A 21,853-nucleotide genomic window follows, 5' to 3' on the forward strand; every position below is an offset into this window, starting at 1 on the left:
GTTTTGCATAAAAATGATGGTATATGGTCTAACCACAAAAAGACCATTATAACATGACAATCAGATATGTTTTGCATGAAAGAGCTATTTTTCTGTAATAAAATCTGAATGAGACAAAAACTGAGTGAGAGGTGATAAATTTGAACCAAAATGATATAAAAATGACATCTATTTTACAACACAATTTTGACAGTCTGTTTAGTCTTATTTTACCCAATAGGAAAAATTCTAAGGAAAATTTATTCATGTAAAAGTCCAAATGTCATATAGTTTGAAATCTAATGAGAAATATGAAAGTTCTCATGATTTTTTTACATGTCAGTTTATCAGTTTCGATCTTTGGAAATAAAGGGTTTCAAATCATCAGGTTGAAAAGCAGGTGGACACCAGGCCAGAAGGCACTTGTTAATTACAGCAGTGAGTTAATCAATGAAGTAACAGTTCTGCTTCTGGGTATAACAAAATGAGATCAAAGCTTAGTCAAGTATGCTGCCATTGAAGTATAGCTGGAGATCCATTAAATTGGATAGTTTCACATTTTGAACCTGCACATTAAAAGTCAGCAATTCAAGCAGCTCTATGACAGCCGTTAATGCCTAAATCATAGAAAAGGTTGTTGGGTTTTTTTGTTTTGTTTTGTTTTTGAGCAGGAAGGTGAATTGGGTGAAGACGGAGAGGGAAATACATTGAGACATAATATAAACATTAACTGAGACGACTTTCAAGTAGCTTTTCCTGTGCTTTCGTTTTCACTTTCAGCGTTTAAATGCAGTGACAGATGGCTTGGACAGTTTTATCAACATTTGTGTCTTTAGACATTCAAAAACCAAGAAAGATAACCAAACTCATAGATTGCAGATTGTGAGAGGAGAAAAGTAATTTAGATTTTTTTTTCCAAATCAATAAATATTTCAGTGTTAAAAAAAATCATGACAGGGTTTTTAAAATACTTTTAAAAAATAAAACGGAAGTAATTAGTATAAGGCTGAAATTATAGAAAGTATTTATAAGCAGTTTTAAATCCTGATCTGGATTCTAAGTAGATATTGTATAACATGACAGAAATAGGACATCAAAATTTATGAAAAATTTGGAGAAGTAGGGAAGTGTAGTGCACACATGCATGCACATGCACATATGCACACACACAATTTCAAAATTTATTAAGAATCCAGCACATTTCTGATACATGTAATACATGTTAGATATTCAATAAACACTTGTTGAGGGAATTACAAAAAATAAATACAATTATTCATCAATTAAGACAACCTCTTATAGTGATGACATTAAAAATAATTATATGTCAATGATAAAGGATAATATTTCAGTGCATATAGGTTTTGCAGTATTAGCAAAGAAACCCTGATATTTTAAATGCTATATATTTGATGGAGAATCATGAATTATTTTCAATTACATTTTGAAAATAACAACATTAACTATTAATGCTTTATGAAGAATGTCTTTCGCCTTTTTAAAAATGTAAAACAATTCAGTAAGTGGTTCTAAAAATGAGAAAAATTAACTGGAAATGATTTAATGTTTAAGATGCTTCAGATTATACACTTTTAAAGGATCAGGATATTTAGGAAATCAGTAGAATGACTGTGTTCTCTTTAATAATTCATGATAAAAATGTTTTTATTTTTTCTACCAATTCATGACACAGACTTAATGGAAGAGAACTTGGACACATTGCTATTTCTCAAAATAAAACCCATATTGTGTGTGTGTGTGCTTCAGGGCAATCACTGGAAATTATACATAGGTCAAAATAAAAAGAGTAAAATTTTCCTTGTTTAACATCAGGTCCTAAAATAGAAACTTCCCAGAAAATAAACAAAGTAAATTTTCCAACAATGTAGCTCAATTATATGAGCAAATTGCTGTAATGAGGGTATATAGATAGATAGGTAGATCTCTATATAGATAGATGGCAGTTGGACCCACAGTTCTGTGATCCTGGCTGGTCACTTTCCCTTTTTGAGTAAGTTCATATCCCACCACTTCCCTTCTAGAGCTCTCACACTTGTAGGTCATGAATCACACACCCTAACTGTTGGAAAGGTCAGGTTGTCAGATAACTTGAGACAGCCTCTGCGCCCTAGAATCTGAAAAATTATTCAAATCAGTCAATCCATAGCCAGCGCTCGGAACCTAGCTCCTCCCACCCTGGTTGGTGATACATAAACTGTCCACTACAATTCTAGCTTATTTTTATGCTGTTCTTGGTACAACCTTCCGTGGGGCCCTGCCTGGTGGCCTTTTTTTAGGGCTATAGGTAACAAAACCTGGCTGTCATGCAATTGCCATCATTGTGTTGTGTCCCACTTTGTGATGAATCTTTAAATTTTGTAAAGTAATCAGATACCTAAAAGACTGACCTAAGAATCTACAGAACTTCTGTAAATTTACTTACAGACTTTATCAGAACCTTTCAAATTTATTTACAAGAATGAATCACATATACATTTTTCAAAGAGCAATTAACACTATTTAATGGAACAATATTTTTGTCAGTTAAAGATTTTATATAGTACACACAAATGTTAACTGTAAATGTCTTAAAATTATCAGTTATCTGTGAGAACTTTCAGAAAAATGTAGAAATTTTATAGCTTGGAATAAAGTACCTCTGTTGCCTTGTGAAGACACAAGCCTCCTTGAGTTCTGCCTCCTTCCCAATGACACCCTTTTTTTGTCTCTTGGTTTGCTGCTTTTAAGGTAATTTGTTTCCCAGGGTAGACGCACAGTAACATGCGGACAGTGTTGACATCTGCTTTGTTAACTGCTATTTTCCCAGTGCCTGTCACAGTGTCAGCATATAGTACGTGTTCAGTAAATATTTATGGAATAAATAAATGTTATCAGTTCTGAAAAATAATGCACAGTTTTGTTAAAATGTGTCACTCAGTGCTGAAGGTTTCAGGTCCACACAACACACACACACAGTGTTCTGACTTCTTGGGTAATACCCTTAATTTAATAAGATAGTAATGTATATTGAATAAGACTATTTAAAAAATAATCTTGCATACTCTCTCTTTTTATGTACTCTATAAAATCCTGATGCTATTGATATTTCTAAGGTAGCTAATAATTCCCCCCTCCCCCCACTTTGGAGCTATTAACAAGCAAAGAAAAATGTACTAGTGATTCTGGAATAGTAAAAGTTAAGAATTGATTGGTAGACCTAAAGATATATTATACATTGATTATCTCTATTGGTCTAAAAAGGAGTGAACATATTTAACAGAGAAGTTAAATAATCCACTTATTAACTGTCACAAGTATTGCTAAGGCAAAGAGATTTGCTGTTGAGGAAGCTTTTGGTATGATATTTGTGAAATCAGCATATTCTGATTACTTAAGTTCTGCCTTTTAAGTGGAGGATATCTTTAATAATTTCTCAGAACATTTTCAACCTCATAAAAATTTAATTAACAATTAACATTGTGCATAAATCATTGCTATTGTTTAGCACCAGGAGAAATCAGAAAACAGATCATTACTTTTTTTTCATCAATGTATTTTAAATCTAGTTGAGAGAAAACAAAAACAAAAATATATACACATGAGTGTACAGACCCTAAAGACAAAAGACAAAAATGCCATAATGTAAAAGTTGAATGGGCTCAATTAGGGAATTTGTTATGCATTAGAAAGGCAATCCCAAAGAAAAGCAATTCCAAAGAATGCTCAAACTACTGCGCAATTGCACTCATCTCACATGCTAGTAAAGTAATGCTCAAAATTCTCCAAGCCAGGCTTCAGCAATATATGAACTGTGAACTTCCAGGTGTTCAAGCTGGTTTTAAAAAAGGCAGAAGAACCAGAGATCAAATTGCCAACATCCACTGGATCATCGAAAAAGCTAGAGAGTTCCAGAAAAACATACATTTCTGCTTTATTGACTATGCCAAAGCCTTTGACTGTGTGGATCACAATAAACTGTGGAAAATTCTGAAAGAGATGGGAATACCAGACCACCTGACTTGCCTCTTGAGAAATCTGTATGCAGGTCAGGAAGCAACAGTTAGAACTGGATATGGAACAACAGACTGGTTCCAAATAGGGAGAGGAGTACATCAAGGCTGTATATTGTCACCCTGCTTATTTAACTTATATGCAGAGTACATCATGAGAAACACTGGGCTGGAAGAAGCACAAGCTGAAATCAAGATTGCCAGGAAAAATATCAATAATCTCAAATATGCAGATGACACCACCCTTATGGCAGAAAGTGAGGAGGAACTAAAGAGCCTCTTGATGGAAGTGAAAGAGGAGAGTGAAAAAGTTGGCTTAAAGTTCAACATTCAGAAAACTAAGATCATGGCATCCGGTCCCATCACTTCATGGGAAATAGATGGGGAAACAGTGGAAGCAGTGTCAGACTTTATTTTTTTGAGCTTGAAAATCACTGCAGATGGTGATTGCAGCCATGAGATTAAAAGACACTTACTCCTTGGAAGGAAAGTTATGACCAACCTAGATAGCATATTAAAAAGCAGAGACATTATTTTGCCAGCAAAGGTATGTCTAGTCAAGGCTATGGTTTTTCCAGTGGTCATGTATGGATGTGAGAGTTGGACTGTGAAGAAAGCTGAGCACCAAAGAATTGATGCTTTTGAACTGTGGTGTTGGAGAAGACTCTAGAGAGTCCCTTGGACTGCAAGGAGATCCAACCAGTCCATCCTAAAGGAGATCAGTTCCAGGTGTTCATTGGAGGGACTGATGCTGAGGCTGAAACTCCAATACTTTGGCCACCTCATGCGAAGAGTTGACTCATTGGAAAAGAGCCTGATGCTGGGAGGGATTGGGGGCAGGAGGAGAAGGGGACGACAGAGGATGAGATGACTGGATGGCATCACTGACTCGATGGACATGAGTTTGAGCAAACTCCTGGAGTTGGTGATGGACAGGGCAGCCTGGTGTGCTGCGATTCATGGGGTCACAGAGAGTTGGACACAACTGAGCGACTGAACTGAACTGAACTGAACTGATCTGTGGAAATCTTCCCAGTGCATACAAGATATGAATTAGCAAAGTTAGGGAAGCTTGCTGTGGTACATGGGAAGCAAACTGCCTCTTGATAGAGTCAATAATTAAATGAAAACAAGCCAGGCTAAAGCATTTTCTAGGCCTATGATTCCAAATTCAAAATGTGTTAGCTTTGTGGATACAGAGTCACTGAATACACCAAAGCAAACCTATAAGGGAGAAATTAGTTTGAAGTTTTAAAGTGTGGGCAAAATTCAGAGGACAGAGAAAGGTTCACAGAGAAGGTAAAATTAAATATCCCAGTGAGTAAGTGATCATTGAAAGTTTGTGAGAGAAATAGTTTTAAGTAATGAACATATGTTTTAAAAAATAAAACTGTTTGCTTTTGAGGGGATGGGACTATGAATCACATGGGAAGGAAGTTTACTGTTATTCTAAAGAGCAGACTTCACATTTCAAAACAGACTAAAATTTCAGTAAGGGTACATTTTAAGCACTTCCCCCCCCCCTCCTTTGCACATCCAGTGTCCATTCTGATGCTGTCTGTGTATGGTCAGGTATTTGCCACCAACAGTTACCTATCTCAGCAAGTATTTTTTTTTTTTTAACATGCAAGAAATAACTAGAATATTATTAAGACAAATAGATATTAATATAAATACTCCACAATTATTGGGCATTTAAAGATATTAGTACTGCTAACTTGGATTTTAGCAGAGACCTGCATTCCAATTGTTGTCTCTCTTAGTTGTTGAGTAGGCAAACTTGCAGGCATGTTTTCTTCTACATTTCTATTCTGATGACTCTCAGCTTTTGAAAATGTTTTATTGCTCAAGCATTCTTGCCTATCTGATACTTAACCTCATTTGTAAAATCAATTCCTAATTTTCAAGCTATCACTTATCACTTGACTGTTTAATCAAGGGAAAGAAAACAGGACAACAAAAAGCCCAAGTTAACCCTTGACCATTTGACCCTTGATCATTTAACACTTACTGTTTTTCAGTACGGAACTGATTTTCTCTTTGTATAATCAGAGAATAGTTTGCTTTCAAAATCATGGTTAAAATGTTTCAGAGTGCCTTCTGGTAAAAAGAAAAAAAAAAGAAACAGAGAGAGAGAGAAATATCTATGATGACTTTGTTCTCTTTGAATATTATACTCTATGTGTTCCAATTTGCAACTTAGCTAGACTTTCACTCTAGTGAAATTTGGGTTATTTAATACAGTTATAAATCAAGAAAATAGGTTAAGCTTGGAAGGAACCACATGGGATCTTTATTTACTTGGATTTCACAATGCTTGAAGTCAACCAGGTGTGTCTTTAGTAGCATACTTTAGTTAAAATATTCTTTAAAATTATTACTTAAATTAAAAAGAATGTTGCAAAGTATTTTAATGAATTTCATATTAAGATATGTTTACATGGAAGATCATTTTGTATAACCATTCACAGTATTTATATTTAATATTATATTTCAAGTAACACTTTTTGTATTCTTAGAGTTTTTAATTAACATCTTATGGCATTGTACATAAAATTTTGTAAATTTCATTATTTCTCATGAATGAATGTGAGTTTTTGTTGAGAATTAGGACATAAATCAGTAATAATACATATGTCATAGAAAAAGTTGATCTGAAATGATATGTCATGGGTATATTTGTTTACCCATATCTATATATCTACTTATTTTTTGATCTGTCTATATCTCTAGATATAAAATGGCTTAAGGGAAAGAGTAATTCTTACCTTCAAAACAAGGAATTTTATTCCTTCTATGTAATTCTTAAAAGAATAGGATACTACTCAGCCATAAAAAAGAATGAATTTTAGTTTTAATGAGGTAGATGAACCTATAGCCTGTTACACAGAGTGAAGTAAGTCAGAAAGAGAAAAACAAATATAGTGTATTAATGCATATATATGGAATCTAGAAAAAGGTATTGATGAACCTATTTTCAGGGAAGGAATAGAGATGCAAATCTAGAGAATGAACTTGTGGACACAGTGGTGGAGGGAGAGAGTGGGACAGATGGAGAAAGCAGCATCAACATGTATACACTATCAGATGTGAGATGGATAGCTGGTGAGAAGCTACTCTGCAGCACAGGAATTACAGTCTGCACTCTGTGATGGCCTGGAGGGATGGGATGGGAGAGGGCAAGAAGGGGAGAGAGGGGATCTGTGTATAATTATGGCTAATTTTCATTGTTGTATGGCAGAAACCAACACAACATTGCAAAAATTAAAAAGTGGAAAAAAAAGGATGGGGAATCATCTCTATGAATTTCTTAACTTAATACAATTTTCATGAGAAAAAGAGATCACCAGTGCAGTTTTTCTCTAAGGATATAATTTAAAATGAAAACTCTAACCACTCTCTTTCCTTATTTTTTCTGTCTCTTGTCCTCTGCAGATGGGCCTCTGGGCCCCCGAGGATTAGCTGAAGCCACAGAGATGTGCACTCAAGAGTGCTTGGTTTTGGGTCACTCTGATAATTGCTGGATGCCTCCTGGCTTGGGCCCATATCAACACCCTAAATCTCCTCTCTCAACCTTTGCACCCCAAAAAGAATGGATCAAGAAGGACAAGCTTGTGAATGGGCACACCCTGACCAGAGCCTGGAAAGAAGAGAGCAACAGGAACCAGTTCAATGACCGTAAGCAGTATGTCTCCACTGAAGGCCATTTCAACAATGGCAGCCACATGACAGACATTCCTTTGGCAAATCTGAAGTCTTATAAGCAAGCAGGAGGTGCTATTGAGAGTCCTAAGGAGCACCAACTCTAAAGAAAAAGGCCATATGGGACCTAAGGACTTTAATCTAAATAGACATGCTAATACCGTGTGTGTCAGAGCTTTATGTATTCAATAGATCTCTACAACTATGCCCCTTAGAGCAGGGATACCCATAATTTTGTGTTGGCACCATGGAGGATACAATGTTTTATCACATAAGAGAGAAGATAGTTCTACTAGCCATATGATCTTATTTACTAGGATTGATTAAACTTTCCAGAAGTATCTCCATTGTGCAAATATCTTTTTTTAAATTGCATTTTATTTTGACCCTGGACTGCTGCTATGAATAATAGAATATGCATTTGGAGAGTAAGGAAGTTCCATGGATTAGAGTGACTGACAGACATATCCAGTTAGAAAATTGTGCTCTTTTTGTCACTGATCTGTGCTGAGACTGCTATACTTGACATTATACTTCAAACAAAACTTAAAAAGATAAGCATTAAACCTATTGTGCTGTTAACAACATTAGTGGACACTTGTAAGTCAATCAGTGTTAAAGTATTTGTAAATAGAAGCAAGTTATTATTAACAACTTTTGTGTACTTATATCGTTCACCTAAAAATGTTGTAGCATAATTCTGTGTTTTCTGGTTGCTTCTTTCCTTTTTTTGTTTGCCTCTTTGTTGTTATTTTTGTTGTTTCTTTTAGTGAGGTGTTTCTGCGTTAGTAGTCTGTCTTGACACACATTGTTCAAAAGATCTCAAATACTTGTGTTTAAAGAAAAGGTTCTGGAATCTTGCTTCTTTTATGATAGCTTATGTTGCTGGAATTCTAAAAAATAAAGATAAAAATGAAAACTTCATATATAAAAGGACTTCTGCAAAAGCTTGAAAATTCAGAACCTATTTTCTTGACATCCTTATTTTCAAAGTAGGCAAAAGCAAAATCACTTATTTAGTAGCATTAAGTGAGATACTAATGGGAAAGTGTTATCTTTCAGAAAGTGGAGTAATATCCTGTGCTTGTCACTCATGCAGAATTAATATATTAAATTAGCATATATTAAAGAAAATTAATATTTAAAATAGTTTCAATTGGGCAAATGTGTGTCTACAACTTTGTTGAAATGACAGTTTGTGTTGATCCTCATATATAATAATGTTGTTGTAACACAAGTGTTAGACCATAGCCACAAAATATTTAATGTGTTGTGCCTTCATGATGTAACAGAACATTCTCCAGGTAGGCTAGTTGGGGGAAACTAAGGGATAAATCTCTAATTATTGCTGTTTAACTGTTTGTTATCATAGTTGGTCAATGCCTGGCAGGTACCAGCATCTTGTCACTTAGGTCAAACCAACAGAGTGACAACTAATGTTAATAAGATCTCAGTTGCACGTGCAAACAAATCCAAATTCGAACATTCTTAGGAGGTTTTTGTTAAGGCATGACAGATGATTTAAACAAATAAATAGCATGCAACAAAATGTTTTTACTGAAAGAAGTGAAAGTTATCTTAATGCCACGGTTCAACATCAGCTTAAAAGTTAAAAAAAATAAAATAAAATAAAAATAAAAAAATGGTTTGCTAATCTGATAGATAATTTGTTCTTACCAAAAATAAAATTACTTTGTAAATAGCAATTCACATTTTTTCCACAGTATAATGGAAAATAATGGGTAGGGGTGCATTGCTTATTGCAGTACATATTTGTCGGTTTGTGAGGGGTGTTTGATGACTTTGACAGAATAAATATCTAAACAATTATCCTTGTTACTGCTTTGCCAGTTCTACGTTATTTACAATTATTCAGCTCTTGCAATAAATGTTCTGAATTCCTGACTGTAGTGTGTTAATTCTTGTTCAAAATCCAAAATGATGATTTCTACTCTAATTGTTAGATACATGTTGATAAAACTAAATTTTAATTATAAAATTAGTTAGGGGTTTAATACTTATGTTCTGAAAATATGGTCCAAGTTAGAGTTAAATTCTCCTAATGATCTATTAAATCATTTTCTTATGAAATTCATAAGAAAAGTTAGTTCATTTTCTAATCAAGTTTCATACAAGTTTCATCAAAGTGAAATCTCAAGTCAGAAACTGGGCAGGTAACACTGGTTAGTGAGGTGATCATCTTGTCTCTTAGTATCTTTAATAAGATTTCATGAAACAAACTCCCAAATATTTCATTTCTGGCAGAGGACTATTCAGGGATAAAGACCTTGAAACAAGGGCCAAAGCTTCATCTATATTTCTTTCAGATGAGCAAAATGGACCCAGAAACTGCCAAGGATAATAAGACACACTCACACATATGCCATGTGTTTATACTCACCACAGAGCAGCTAGATCAGAGTTTTAGAGCAAATACACAGGTCTGACTCTTCCTCTACATCTTTTGAAGAGTTTTAAAATAAGGCTCAGGAGGTAGTGACATAGAGGTAAAGATATTTCTTTGGGCCAGTGGATGTATGGAGAAACTAACTCCTCTTCTCTGAATACTCCGGATTTATCCAGTACTCTGGGGTGCCAGTCTTCTTTCCTTCATGGAGCAGACCTGGTCCTAGGACACAGAGAATGAATGAATCCTGGAAATAGGATACTCTTGAAAAAAACAGAAAAAAAAAAAGTCTTTGCATAGCCCCTTCCATTTTTACCAATCAGATGTCATACCCTTCTTCCTTGCAGAGTAAAATTCGAGAAAAACCAAAATAACTATTCTCTGATATTTTCCTTCCCAAAAAGATTGGAATAGAAAATCCTTCTTCCAAACCAGATGTTTGGAAAGAAACTCCCCATACCACAATATTTCTTCTAATAATTATGGCAACACCTGCTCTTATCAAGGCATTCAGTATGCTCTGTAAATATTTAAGATAGGTAACATTGCAAACCAAATGGAAGTATTTACTCATTAACTAAATGATACATTCATAATGACTGATCTTAAATATCACCCATATTATTTTATTGTATAGATGTGTAATATTATAAATCATGTTTACCTGGAAATCAAAGCCAGTTACATTTCCTCGTAAAGCACACCATATGAAATGTATAAAAAGTTATCAAAAGTTCCGATGGTATATACTACACATTTTCTAAGACAGGTATAGAAATAAACTTTATTAAGCTAAATATGACCTGTTTGAATGAACATTTCTACACATACACTAACATAAAATATATATTTAAATAATGATTATTCATAATAGACAGCTGAGAAGTCATTTTGCTGCCCTGATGCTATTCAGCAAATCTTATTCCATAGTGTTCCCTCCCCTCCACCCATCATTCCTTAGCTGAGGTAAGAAATGAAGCTGAGGCCCAGAAGCCATTCTAGTATTTATTAAACTCTCTTGGATAGAAGCCAGGAATGGCTAATTATTATTAGTAAGGAGTTTTGGCAGTCAGGGATGAAAGGGATGCCTTGTCAGTTTCAATTCTAATGTGGATGCCAGGGTGTTAATTTGAAAGAGGGCAAACCAAACTGTGAAAAGAAGGAGTGGTGTTGGGATTCTAAAAATGCTTCATTGTTCTGCTTTGTTTAAATAGAGCTGAATTTCTCTCCCTAAAGGAAGCTCCTTCATTGGTTTTTTTGAAAGACATTGATTTCAAATTCTCCCAGTGTTCTTAAAGGCAGAGTGACTACGTAGTGATCCTTTAGAAGGAGGTCACAATTATCATCATTACCTCAACCATAGTTTGGCCTCAGGTCAAATAACAGGGAGGGAACAGAGCCCTGCCCTTCAAAAGAAAATTGGTTGAAAGATTTACTAAGCATGGCCCCACCCATCAGGGCAAGAACCAGTCTCCCCCTCAGTTAGCTTCTCCAAAAAGGAATCTTCCATAAGCCTCCTATACTTCTCTATTAGAGGACAGACAGGTTGAACACCACAATCAGAAAACTAAACAACCTGATCACATGGATCACAGCCTTGTCTAACTCAATGAAACCATGAGCCATGCCCTGTAGGGCCAACCCAAGAGAGATGGGTCATGGTGAAGAGTTCTGACAAAACGTGGTCCACTGGAGAAGGGAACTGCAAACCAATTCAGTATTTTTCCTTCAGGAAACCCATGAACATTATGAAAAGTCACAAAGATAGGACACTGAAAGATGAACTCCCCAGGTTGGTAGGTGCCCAATGTACTACTAGAGATCAGTGGAGAAATAACTCCAGAAAGAATGAAGAGACAGAGCCAAAGCAAAAGCACCAGTGGTGGATGTGACTGGTGATGGAAGTAAAGTCCGATGCTTCAAAGAGCAATATTGCATAGGAACCTGGAATGTTGGGTCCATGAATCAAGGCAAATTGGAAGTAGTCAAACAGGAGATGGCAAGGGTGAACACTGACATTTTAAGAATGAGTGAACTAAAATAGACTGGAATGGGTGAATTTAACTCAAATGACCTTTATATCTACTACTGTGGGCAAAAATCCCTTAGAAGAAATGGAGTAGCCCTCATAGTCAACAAAAGAGTCTGAAATGCAATACTTGGTTGAAATCTCAAAACAACAGAATGATCTCTGTTCGTTTCCAAGGCAAATCATTCAATACCACAGTAATCCAAGTTTATGCCCCGACCAGTAATGCTGAAGAAGCTGAAGGTGAACGGTTCTATGAAGACCTATAAGACCTTCTAGAACTAACACCCCAAAAAGATGTCCTTTTCATTATAGGGGGCTGGAATGAAAAAGTAGGAAGTCAAGAGATACCTGGAGTTACAAGCAAACTTGGCCTTGGAGTATAGAATGAAGCAGGGCAAAGGCTAACAGAGATTTGCAAAGAGAACATGCTGATCATAGCAAACACCCACTTCCAACAACACAAGAGAAGACACTACACATGGACATCACAAGATCATCAATACCAAAATCAGATTGATTATATTCTTTGCAGCCAAAGATGGAAAAGTACTGTACAGTCAGCAAAAGTTCTATACAGTCAGCAAAACAAGACTGGGAGATAATGAACTTCTTATTGCCAAATTCAGACTGAAATTGAAGAAAATAGGAAAAACCACTAGGCCACTCAGGTATGATCTAAATCAAATCCTTTATGATTATACAGTGGAAGTGACAATAGATTCAAGGAATTGGATCTGATAGACAGAGTGCCTAATGAATGATGGATGGAGGTCCATGACATTGTACAGGAGGCAGTGACCAATACCATCCTTGGGGAAAAAGAAATGCAAAATGGTTGTCTGAGGAGGCCTTGCAAATAGCTACGAAAAGAAGACAAGCGAAAGACAAATGAGAAAAGGAAAGATATACTCATCTGAATGCGGAGTTCCAAAGAATAGCAAGGAGAGATTAAAAAAAAAAGACTTCCTCAGTGATCAATGCAAAGAAATAGAGGAAAACAACAGAATGGGAGAATTTTCTCTTCAAGAAAATTAGAGATACCAAGGGAACATTTCATGCAAAAATGGGCTCGATAAAGGACAGAATACGTATGGACTAACAGAAGCAGAAGATATTAAGAAGAGGTGGCAAGAAAACACAGAAGATATAGAAAAAAGATCTTCATGACCCAGAAAATCACCATGATGTGATCACTCACCTAGAACCAAACATCCTGGAATGCAAAGTCAAGTGGCCCTTAGGAAGCAACACTTCAAACAAAGCTAGTGGAGGTGATGGAATTCCAGTTGAGCTATTTCAAATTCTAAAAGATGATGTTGTGAGGGTGCTGCACTCAATATGTCAGCAAATTTAGAAAGCTCAGCAGTGGCCACAGGACTGGAAAAGATCAGTTTTCATTCCAATCCCAAAGAAAGGCAATGCCAAAGAATTCTCAAACTACCACACAATTGCACTCATCTCACAAGCTAGCAAAATAATGCTCAAAATTCTCCAAGCCAGGCTTCAACAGTACATGAACCATGAACTTTCAGATGTTCAAGTTGGATTTGGAAAAGGTGGAGGAACCAGATATCAAATTGCCAACATCCGTTGGATCATTAAAAAAGCAAGCAAATTCCAGAAAAACATCTATTTCTGCTTATCTTGACTATGCCAAAGCCTTTGACTGTGTGGATCACAACAAACTCTGGACATTTCTTCACGAGCTGGGAATACCAGACTACCTAACCTGCCTTCTGAGAAATCTGTATGCAGGTCAAGAAGCAACAGTTAGAACTGAACATGGAACAAAAGACTGGTTCCAAATCAGGAAAGAAGTACATCAAGGCTGTATACGGTCACCCTCCTTGTTTAATTTATATGCAGAGTATATCGTGAGAAATGTCGGACTGGATGAAGTACAAGCTGGAATCAAGATTGCCAGGTGAAATTTCAATAACTTCAGATATGCCAGTGACACCACACTCATGGCAGAAAGAGAAGAAAAACTAAAAAGCCTCTTGATGAAAGTGAAAAAGGAGAGTGAAAATATTGGCTTACAACTCAACATTCAGAAAACTAACATCATGGCATCTGGTCCCATATCTTCATGGCAAATAGATGGGGAAACAATGGAAACAGTGACAGACTTTTTATTTTCTTGGGCTCCAAAATCACTGCAGGTGGTGACTTCAGCCATGAAATTAAAAGACACTTGTTCCTTGGAAGAAAAGTTATGACCAACCTAGACAGCATATTAAAAAACAGAAATTACTTTGCCAACAAAGATTTGCCTAGTCAAAACTATGGTCTTTTCAGTAATCATCTATGGATGTGAGAGTTGGACTGTAAAGAAAGCTGAGTGCCAAATAATTTATGCTTTTGAACTGTGTTGTTGGAGAAGACTCTTGAGAGTACCTTGAACAGCAAGAGATCCAACCAGTCCATCTTAAAGTAAATCAGTCTTAAATGTTCATTGGAAGGACTTTTGCTGAAGTTGAAACTCCAGTACTTTGGCCACCTGATGCAAAAAACTGACTTATTTGAAAAGACCCTAATGCTGGGAAAGATTGAAGGCGAGAGAAGAAGGGGATAACCGACGATGAGATGGTTGGATGGCATCACTGACTCAAACGACATGAGTTTGAGTAAGACCTGGGAGTTGTCGAGAGACAGGGAAGCCAGGTGTGCTGCAGTCCATGGTGTCACAAAGAGTCGGACTTGACTGAGTGACTGAATTGAACTGAACTGATCACATAATTTGTCTATATATTATTTTCCTGTATCACATCTACCAGTTAAATTTTAATAAACATCAACCAGACTATTTTTTGTTGAAAAAAAAAATAGTATTAATCTCATAGTAATAAAATACTTTTATAAAACATACACTATTTAAAGCATGGCTATCATAATGCTGTTTCATTCACATTTAGTTCACTCAGTTTTCATTTTATTTTAATGAGTATTTAAAACATATCAAATGTCCATAACCATGATGCCATTGTTATCTATTTCAAAATAGTAAATAAGGTCTATATTTTCTACTTAAAAAATGAATCTTATTTCTTAGAATTTTTAAATAGTGCACCATGCAATGAAATGAGTTCTGCCCACATTTTTGTTATCTTAACCTATCACATTGTTCTTGAAACTTTATACTAAAGAGTTCTTTTTAAATTGTCTTTAATCTTTTATCCTCAAATTTTCTTTTTAAAGTCCTATAGTTGTGTTCTTATTGAAATACATTCAACACAGTTATTATTGGCCTCATTCAATGCCAGGTATTATAAAGTTCACATATTTGCAAATATTCTCAATGACAGTGACTTTTTAAATAATATTACAGTACTATTTATACTTAATCATGTATTTTCTGGATCTTTATAGTTCTTTTTCAAGAACTTTTAAAATTATATTTTATTTTATTGAAATATAATTGACATGTAACACTGTATTATTTCAGGTATATGATACAGTGATTCAACATTGGTATATTCTGAAAATTGATCACCACCATAAAAATAGTTAACAACCATCACCATTTTTGTCTTCTGATGAGAGCATTTAAGATTTACTCTTATCAAGTTTTAAATATGTAATATCATTATCATTATTATATATTATTATTAGCTATGGTCACTATGCTGTATATTATGTTATTGGTCATTCTATTGAGAACTTTCTTTTTACTTTCAAATTCATAATTAGTTTGGGATCATTGACATAATCCTGAATAATGATATTCAATAAAAATAATACTTACCTTGGATCTTTAACACAGTCAAGACTTCCTGCAGGGTTAGGTGCTTCTAAGTAAAATTATAGGTGACTCAGTCAAATTTTGGTTTTATATTTAATGACATTACATCTATTTTCTTTTGACTGGTCACATAGCAGTTGGAGTCCACATTATTTTAAATGTGGGATTTTTTTTTCTACAGAAGGAAAAAAATCATGAAAATATTTAAGGTAACTTTACATTCATATGCCATTAAATTCACACTCCCCAAGACATACTACAGTGTCAGCATAACTGAAAATTTGGGTTTGGTGGTGGGGCACTGACATTTTAAATCATAGATACACAATTGAACACTCCCTCCTCCTGAAAACATTTATTCTCTTGGCTCCCTGGAAATCACAACCCTTTGATTTTCTCCTACCTCACTAGCCAGTCCTCAGATCTTCCTTCTTTTTTAGTACAAGTGTTTACAGCTATAAGTTTTCCTCTGAGTACAGTTGTCCCTTCATTATATCAGTTTTGGTATGTTGAATTTTCATTTTCACTCATCCCTAACTGTTTTCTAGTTTCTCTGGTGATTTCTTCTTTGACTCATTTGTTGTTTGAGAGTGTCTCATTTAATTTTCACATATTTGTGAATTTGCCCGATTTCTTTCTGTTACTACTAGAAAGTTTCACTCCAGTGTGGTCATAAAAAACCCTTTCATGATTTCACAGTTTAAGTCTTTTTTGTCACTTAACATATCTGACCATCCCATTCTAAAATTGAAATTACTGCCTTAGCACTCCTAATCCCATTTACAACCTGCTCTATCTTTTCCCCTATGGCACTGACCACCTTCTAACATAGTTGTAATTTACTTATTTACCAATGCTTATCATTCAGTGTCTGTCAACCCCTCTAGAAGATAAGCTCCATAAAGGCAAATTTTTTTGACTCTTTTGTTCACTGATGTATCCACAGCTCTTAGGATGGTGTCTGGAAGCAAGCAGTAGCTCCACATATATTTGATAAGTAAATGGAAGAAAGAACTATTACCTCATCTCTCAGTCTCTTTCATTTCTACAGCTTCTATACATGTATTAAGGAGAAGATCTTCCTGGTCAACAGTCCATTTTCACATTGATAACAAGGTTCTCAGTGAATATTAACTAGGACCCATTTAAATTATGTGATTAGGAAATTGTAGCAAAATGGAATACATTTTGTGGAAACTTGAAACACTCTGCTTTCCACATTTTTTACTCTTCTATTCCCTTCTATCTATGTATTGGAATTTGTCTATTTCCCCCAGGTGAACACTGAAATTTTTAACAATATGTTTCAAGTACAAAATTATGTTTCTAGGAATTTGGAAGAAAATTCTTATGAAGCAAATAATTTTCACTTTAACAAATCTTTTTCATTTTTCATGGAAACCATTTTCCTTTCTGTACTCCTTGAAGTCTTTACACTCCATTCACTGCAGTATGTGGTCACTGCTTTTATGGGTATTATTTCCTCTTTGACACCTCATAACTTGCAATTCCCAGCAAACCTCACTTGTGCTCTGCTGCCTTCTCTGTACATGGTCTACCCCAGCACTGTCCACTCCACCAAAAATGTGCTCTTTTATGGCCATCAGACATACTGACAAGACTAAGGTGGTAGTAGTTATCATTTTAAAAGCACTTCTCATTTCTACCAGAAATAAGTTTTGAACTTTTTTTTTCCTTCTCCAAAATTCATACATCACAGCAAAATAAAATTACAAAAAATAACAAAAAATTGAGACAAAGGGATTGTGTGTGTCTGTGTTTATAAAAATTAATTTCACCAATTCTGCATACTTTCCAGGAATGGGACATATATTTATTTATCTCTAAGATTATTGGAAGTGAAATCAAGATAAGCAAAAAAGAACTATTTATCATTAACACAAGTAAAATATATATTTAAATTTTTGTGGATCACATTCTATCTTTTTATTTTCTCCAAAGTCTGACACCCAATGGACCATTAGAAATATTTTTGAGCAGGCTTATTTCTTCAATGTTTAACACTGTAAATCATAGTTTGTGTAAATCATGAATATAACCATATAAACTATATGAAATTTGATGGAAAAATATACTTTTCTCCTTCACTTTTAATAATATTTTTAAATGTTTATATATTTAAAGCAATCTTTTCCTACCCTTTGGAAAACATTAAAATATTGTCATCTATGCCAGTTCCCCAGAACATTCACATGACTGAGTTCCCCATCACCACTTCCCTTAGGAAAGTCTAGCATTTCAAAAGAAGAATATTATTTCCTAGGTTGCCATAGCCAAAAGGTTCTTTTGTGTTTTTTTTTTCCCCTAGACTTTGTCCTGCCTCAGATTATCAATGTAATGATAGAAATGTCTTGAGTGAGATTTTATTGAATGAAGTTGCTCAGTTGTGTCTGACTCTTTGCAATGCCATGAACTGTCAGGCTCCTCTGTCCATGGAATTCTCCAGGCCAGAATATTGGAGTGGATAGCCGTTCCCTTCTCCAGGGCATCTTTCCAACCCAGTGATGGAACCCAGGTTTCTCACACTGAAGGCTCTTTCTTTACCATCTGAGCCACAAGTGAAGCCCAAGAAGACCATGGTTCCTATAAAACAAAACATATCCGTTCTCAATAACATGCTCTCATTTTCCCCTTGTCTGACACATGCCTCATAAAATTCAGCTCAGGTTCTAAATGACCACTGTCTCTGGATATGGCAAAGGTTACAAAAGATTGTTAAAACCTTTTCTGCTCAGTATATATGGGTGAGATGTCATTTAGTTAAGCCCCGTGATATGCCAGTTGATGTATAGTAATTTTTAAAAATTGGGTCTTACTTACTTTTGGTTGAGATTGTCCCATCAGCACTGGAAATAAGGTAGACTTTACCCGGAACCCAGCGATCTTTAGAGTAATGATCAGCGAGCCCTGGTATACACATCATGATAGTCAGTTCAGTTCAGTTGCACAGTCCTGTCTGACTCTCTGCGACCCCATGAACTGCAGCATGCCAAGCGGAAGTTGGTCATGCCCATCACCAACTCCCAACTTGCTCAAACTCATGCCCATTGAGTCGGTGATGCATCCAACCGTCTCATACTCTGTTGTCCCCTTCTCCTTCCGTCTTCAGTCTTTCCCAGCATCAGGGTCTTTTCCAAGCAGTCAGTACTTTGCATCAGATGGCCAAAATACTGGTTTCAGCTTCAACATCTGTCTTTCCAATGAATATTCAGGACTGATTTCCTTTAGGATTGGCTGGTTGGATCTCCTTGCGATTCAAGGGACTGCAAGAATCCTCTCCAACACCACAGTTCAAAACCATCAATTCTTCGGTGCTCAGCTTTCTTTATAGTCCAGCTCTCACATCCATACCTTACTACTGGAAAAACCAGAGCTTTGACTGGTTGGACATTTGTTGGCAAAGTACTGTCTCTGCTTTTTAATATGCTGCCTAGGTTGGTCATAGCTTTTCTTCCAAAGAGTAAGGGGCCATGTTCAGCATATCTTTAACCCAATTTTCTTTTGATGGGTGGGGCTGTGTTCCCTGCCAGTTGTTTGACTTGAGAGCAAACAATGTTGGAGGTAATGAAAAGAATGGTGACCTCCTTCAAAATGTCCAATGCATGCACTTCCCCATTCAGTGCCCCTGACCCTGCAACAAGTCACCGCCAACCCATGCCTCCACTGGAGACTCCTGGACACTCACAGACCAGTCTGGGTCAGTCTCTTTTGGGGTCACTGCACACATCATGACACTGAGTATAATTTCCTAGGGAAATCTATCTAGTCTACACAATCATCAGATTAAAATTCAAATATGTGGGATATATACTGTCCTTTGTTTTCCTGCTGCATATAGCTATTGTTCAATAAAATTGTCTTATTTATTCATTAACAATTATAATTGCATAAGGATTTACGTTCTTTTAATTTTTATTTAACTTTCTCATGTATTTTGTTTTTAAAACATTTTTTAACTTTGTATTATATTTTTACAGAAGAGGAAACTGAAGTAGAGGGAGTTCAAATAAGTCTACACTAGGTCAGCTAGTGACCAAGCAACAGTTCCTGTCCCCTGTCTGATCATACAGTCTGTGCTGTTACACACTAGGCAATACTACCTCCTTATGAAACGTGCAAGCACTTTTTGGTTCTGGGACTGGATGATAAATTGCCATTTTCTTTTTATAAACAACAGCAATAAATTGATTTTTTAAATTGTTCTGAAATGAATATCTCCCTTCCATTTAGAGTTTGGTTTACCCACTGGATAATATAATTATTCTGGCTTGAATATTTCATTTATTAAATGTGTAACAATTGTGTTCTTCAGACTTGGGATAGAATAATTCAGTCCAAAATGGAACACAAGTTTAGAGGGACTAGAGCCTAAACAATGTTCTTGGGAAATCAAGTTAAAGTCCCTTCTGCTAAATAAAAGTGCTGAATGCTTTTCATATGCCCCAGATGTATCTATTCACAGCTCACACCTTTATACACATAGCACTTGCCTTCTGTTCCCCACTTGGAAAATCAGGTAAGGAACAAAGTGAGCCTCACATCATGCTTCTATTGCCAATAAACAGGGCATTAAAATGAGACCAAAATCTGTCTGACAATTAACTTTAGCAAGTCTATTTTCTTCTCATCATGGAAATGCAGCTCCCATTGACATCAAAGGGAGCTACATGCTGAAACAGGGAAGAGAATGGACTCCCCAAGCACCATGGAGAAAGCTATATGTTAAGCTCCAAAGCATAAATACCCTCCCTTTCTGCATCACCAATTTCAATCAACTGCTCTTAAATATACATTTTGGTTTACTGCCCAAATGGATAAGTACTTCTTTATTTGCCAAACAAGAATCTCAAATTACAGATATGAAAATAATTTACTTATGATGCCAAGGTCACACCATGCAGTAGGACTCCATTAGTCTTCTCTTTCCTCTGGGAAAGCCTAAGAATAGGTTTTAAAAATAATTTCTACAGTTCACAATCTTATAGTATACTCTTTTTACAATACAATGTGATAACAAGTGATATAAAATATTAAATATAAATATTCAATTAATAATATTTTAATAATATCACTCAACAATCCATTGCTCCATTAAGTCACTTGCTTAGGTAACTTTTCCTTTCTCTTCTTTATTTTGATCTTTAATTGTTTGTCACAACACAATTGATGATATACCTCATTGAACATCAGGTGCATAGGAAATACCTGTCTCTTTATGCATACGCAGTAATCAGTTTGAGAAAACCAACTGTATTAAACTTCTTGAGAAAGAATACAGGTATGCATACTTCCTTTAAAAATGTTAACCTGCAAGTTTTTGCATTTTTTATCACTTATAGATAAATATTAGATAGACAGAAATATAGATATAAATATATATAGTTATATAGACAGTCATATCTTATTTCTAGTATTTATTACTAATAGCTCATATGGTATTCTTCATATTAATTTGGTATTACTTATATAATTCCAGAATTCTAAGCAAAGAAGTTCACCTAGCACAAATGACCATTTCCTAGTGGGATGACTTTCAACTATCTAGTGGAGATGAAATATCACTAGAGAAGAGATTGCTTCAGTTAGGGGCTCATGAATTAAGTTAAACTTAAATGGTATAAAATTAAATACTTGCCTTCAGCAATATCACTGGCAGTGAGGTTACTTATAATATTTCAATATTTATTAAAATTAATAATGAAATAAGAATAAGGAGATTTGACTAAATTCTATTTAGGGTGAAAAATTTAAGGGAAATAATGATACTGCATCTCCTCAAATTGAGAAATTTAATTTTACAGAATAAACCTGGCATAAGTAATTGACACAATCATCTTTTAATGAAGTAAAATTGAGAGAATAATATTCACTTCACAGGCTTATTGTGAATATTGAATGGGGTAGTTCATTTTTAGAGCTTAGAGTGGTACCTGAAATACCATAAATGCTTCATAAATGCA

The 21,853-nt window shown here is 35.2% G+C and overlaps 1 protein-coding gene across 7 annotated transcripts in view; it reads left to right on the forward strand.

The window, feature by feature from the left end:
* The window catches only part of PCDH9 (protocadherin 9), a 1,108,845-nt gene extending 1,099,252 nt beyond the window's left edge, over window positions 1-9,593 (forward strand). For 6 of the 7 annotated variants that reach the window (XM_043477930.1, XM_043477933.1, XM_043477927.1 and 3 more), the window contains one exon: window positions 7,425-9,593. In XM_043477930.1, the coding sequence (XP_043333865.1) occupies window positions 7,425-7,798 (374 nt within the window). In that variant the 3' untranslated portion in view covers window positions 7,799-9,593. The remainder of the gene's footprint in view (window positions 1-7,424) is intronic. The other variant, XM_043477935.1, reaches the window with a different exon arrangement.
* The last annotated feature ends 12,260 nt before the right edge of the window (window positions 9,594-21,853 follow it).

Source organism: Cervus canadensis, chromosome 9, assembly GCF_019320065.1.
Source record: "Cervus canadensis isolate Bull #8, Minnesota chromosome 9, ASM1932006v1, whole genome shotgun sequence".
Taxonomy (NCBI): Eukaryota; Metazoa; Chordata; class Mammalia; order Artiodactyla; family Cervidae; genus Cervus; species Cervus canadensis.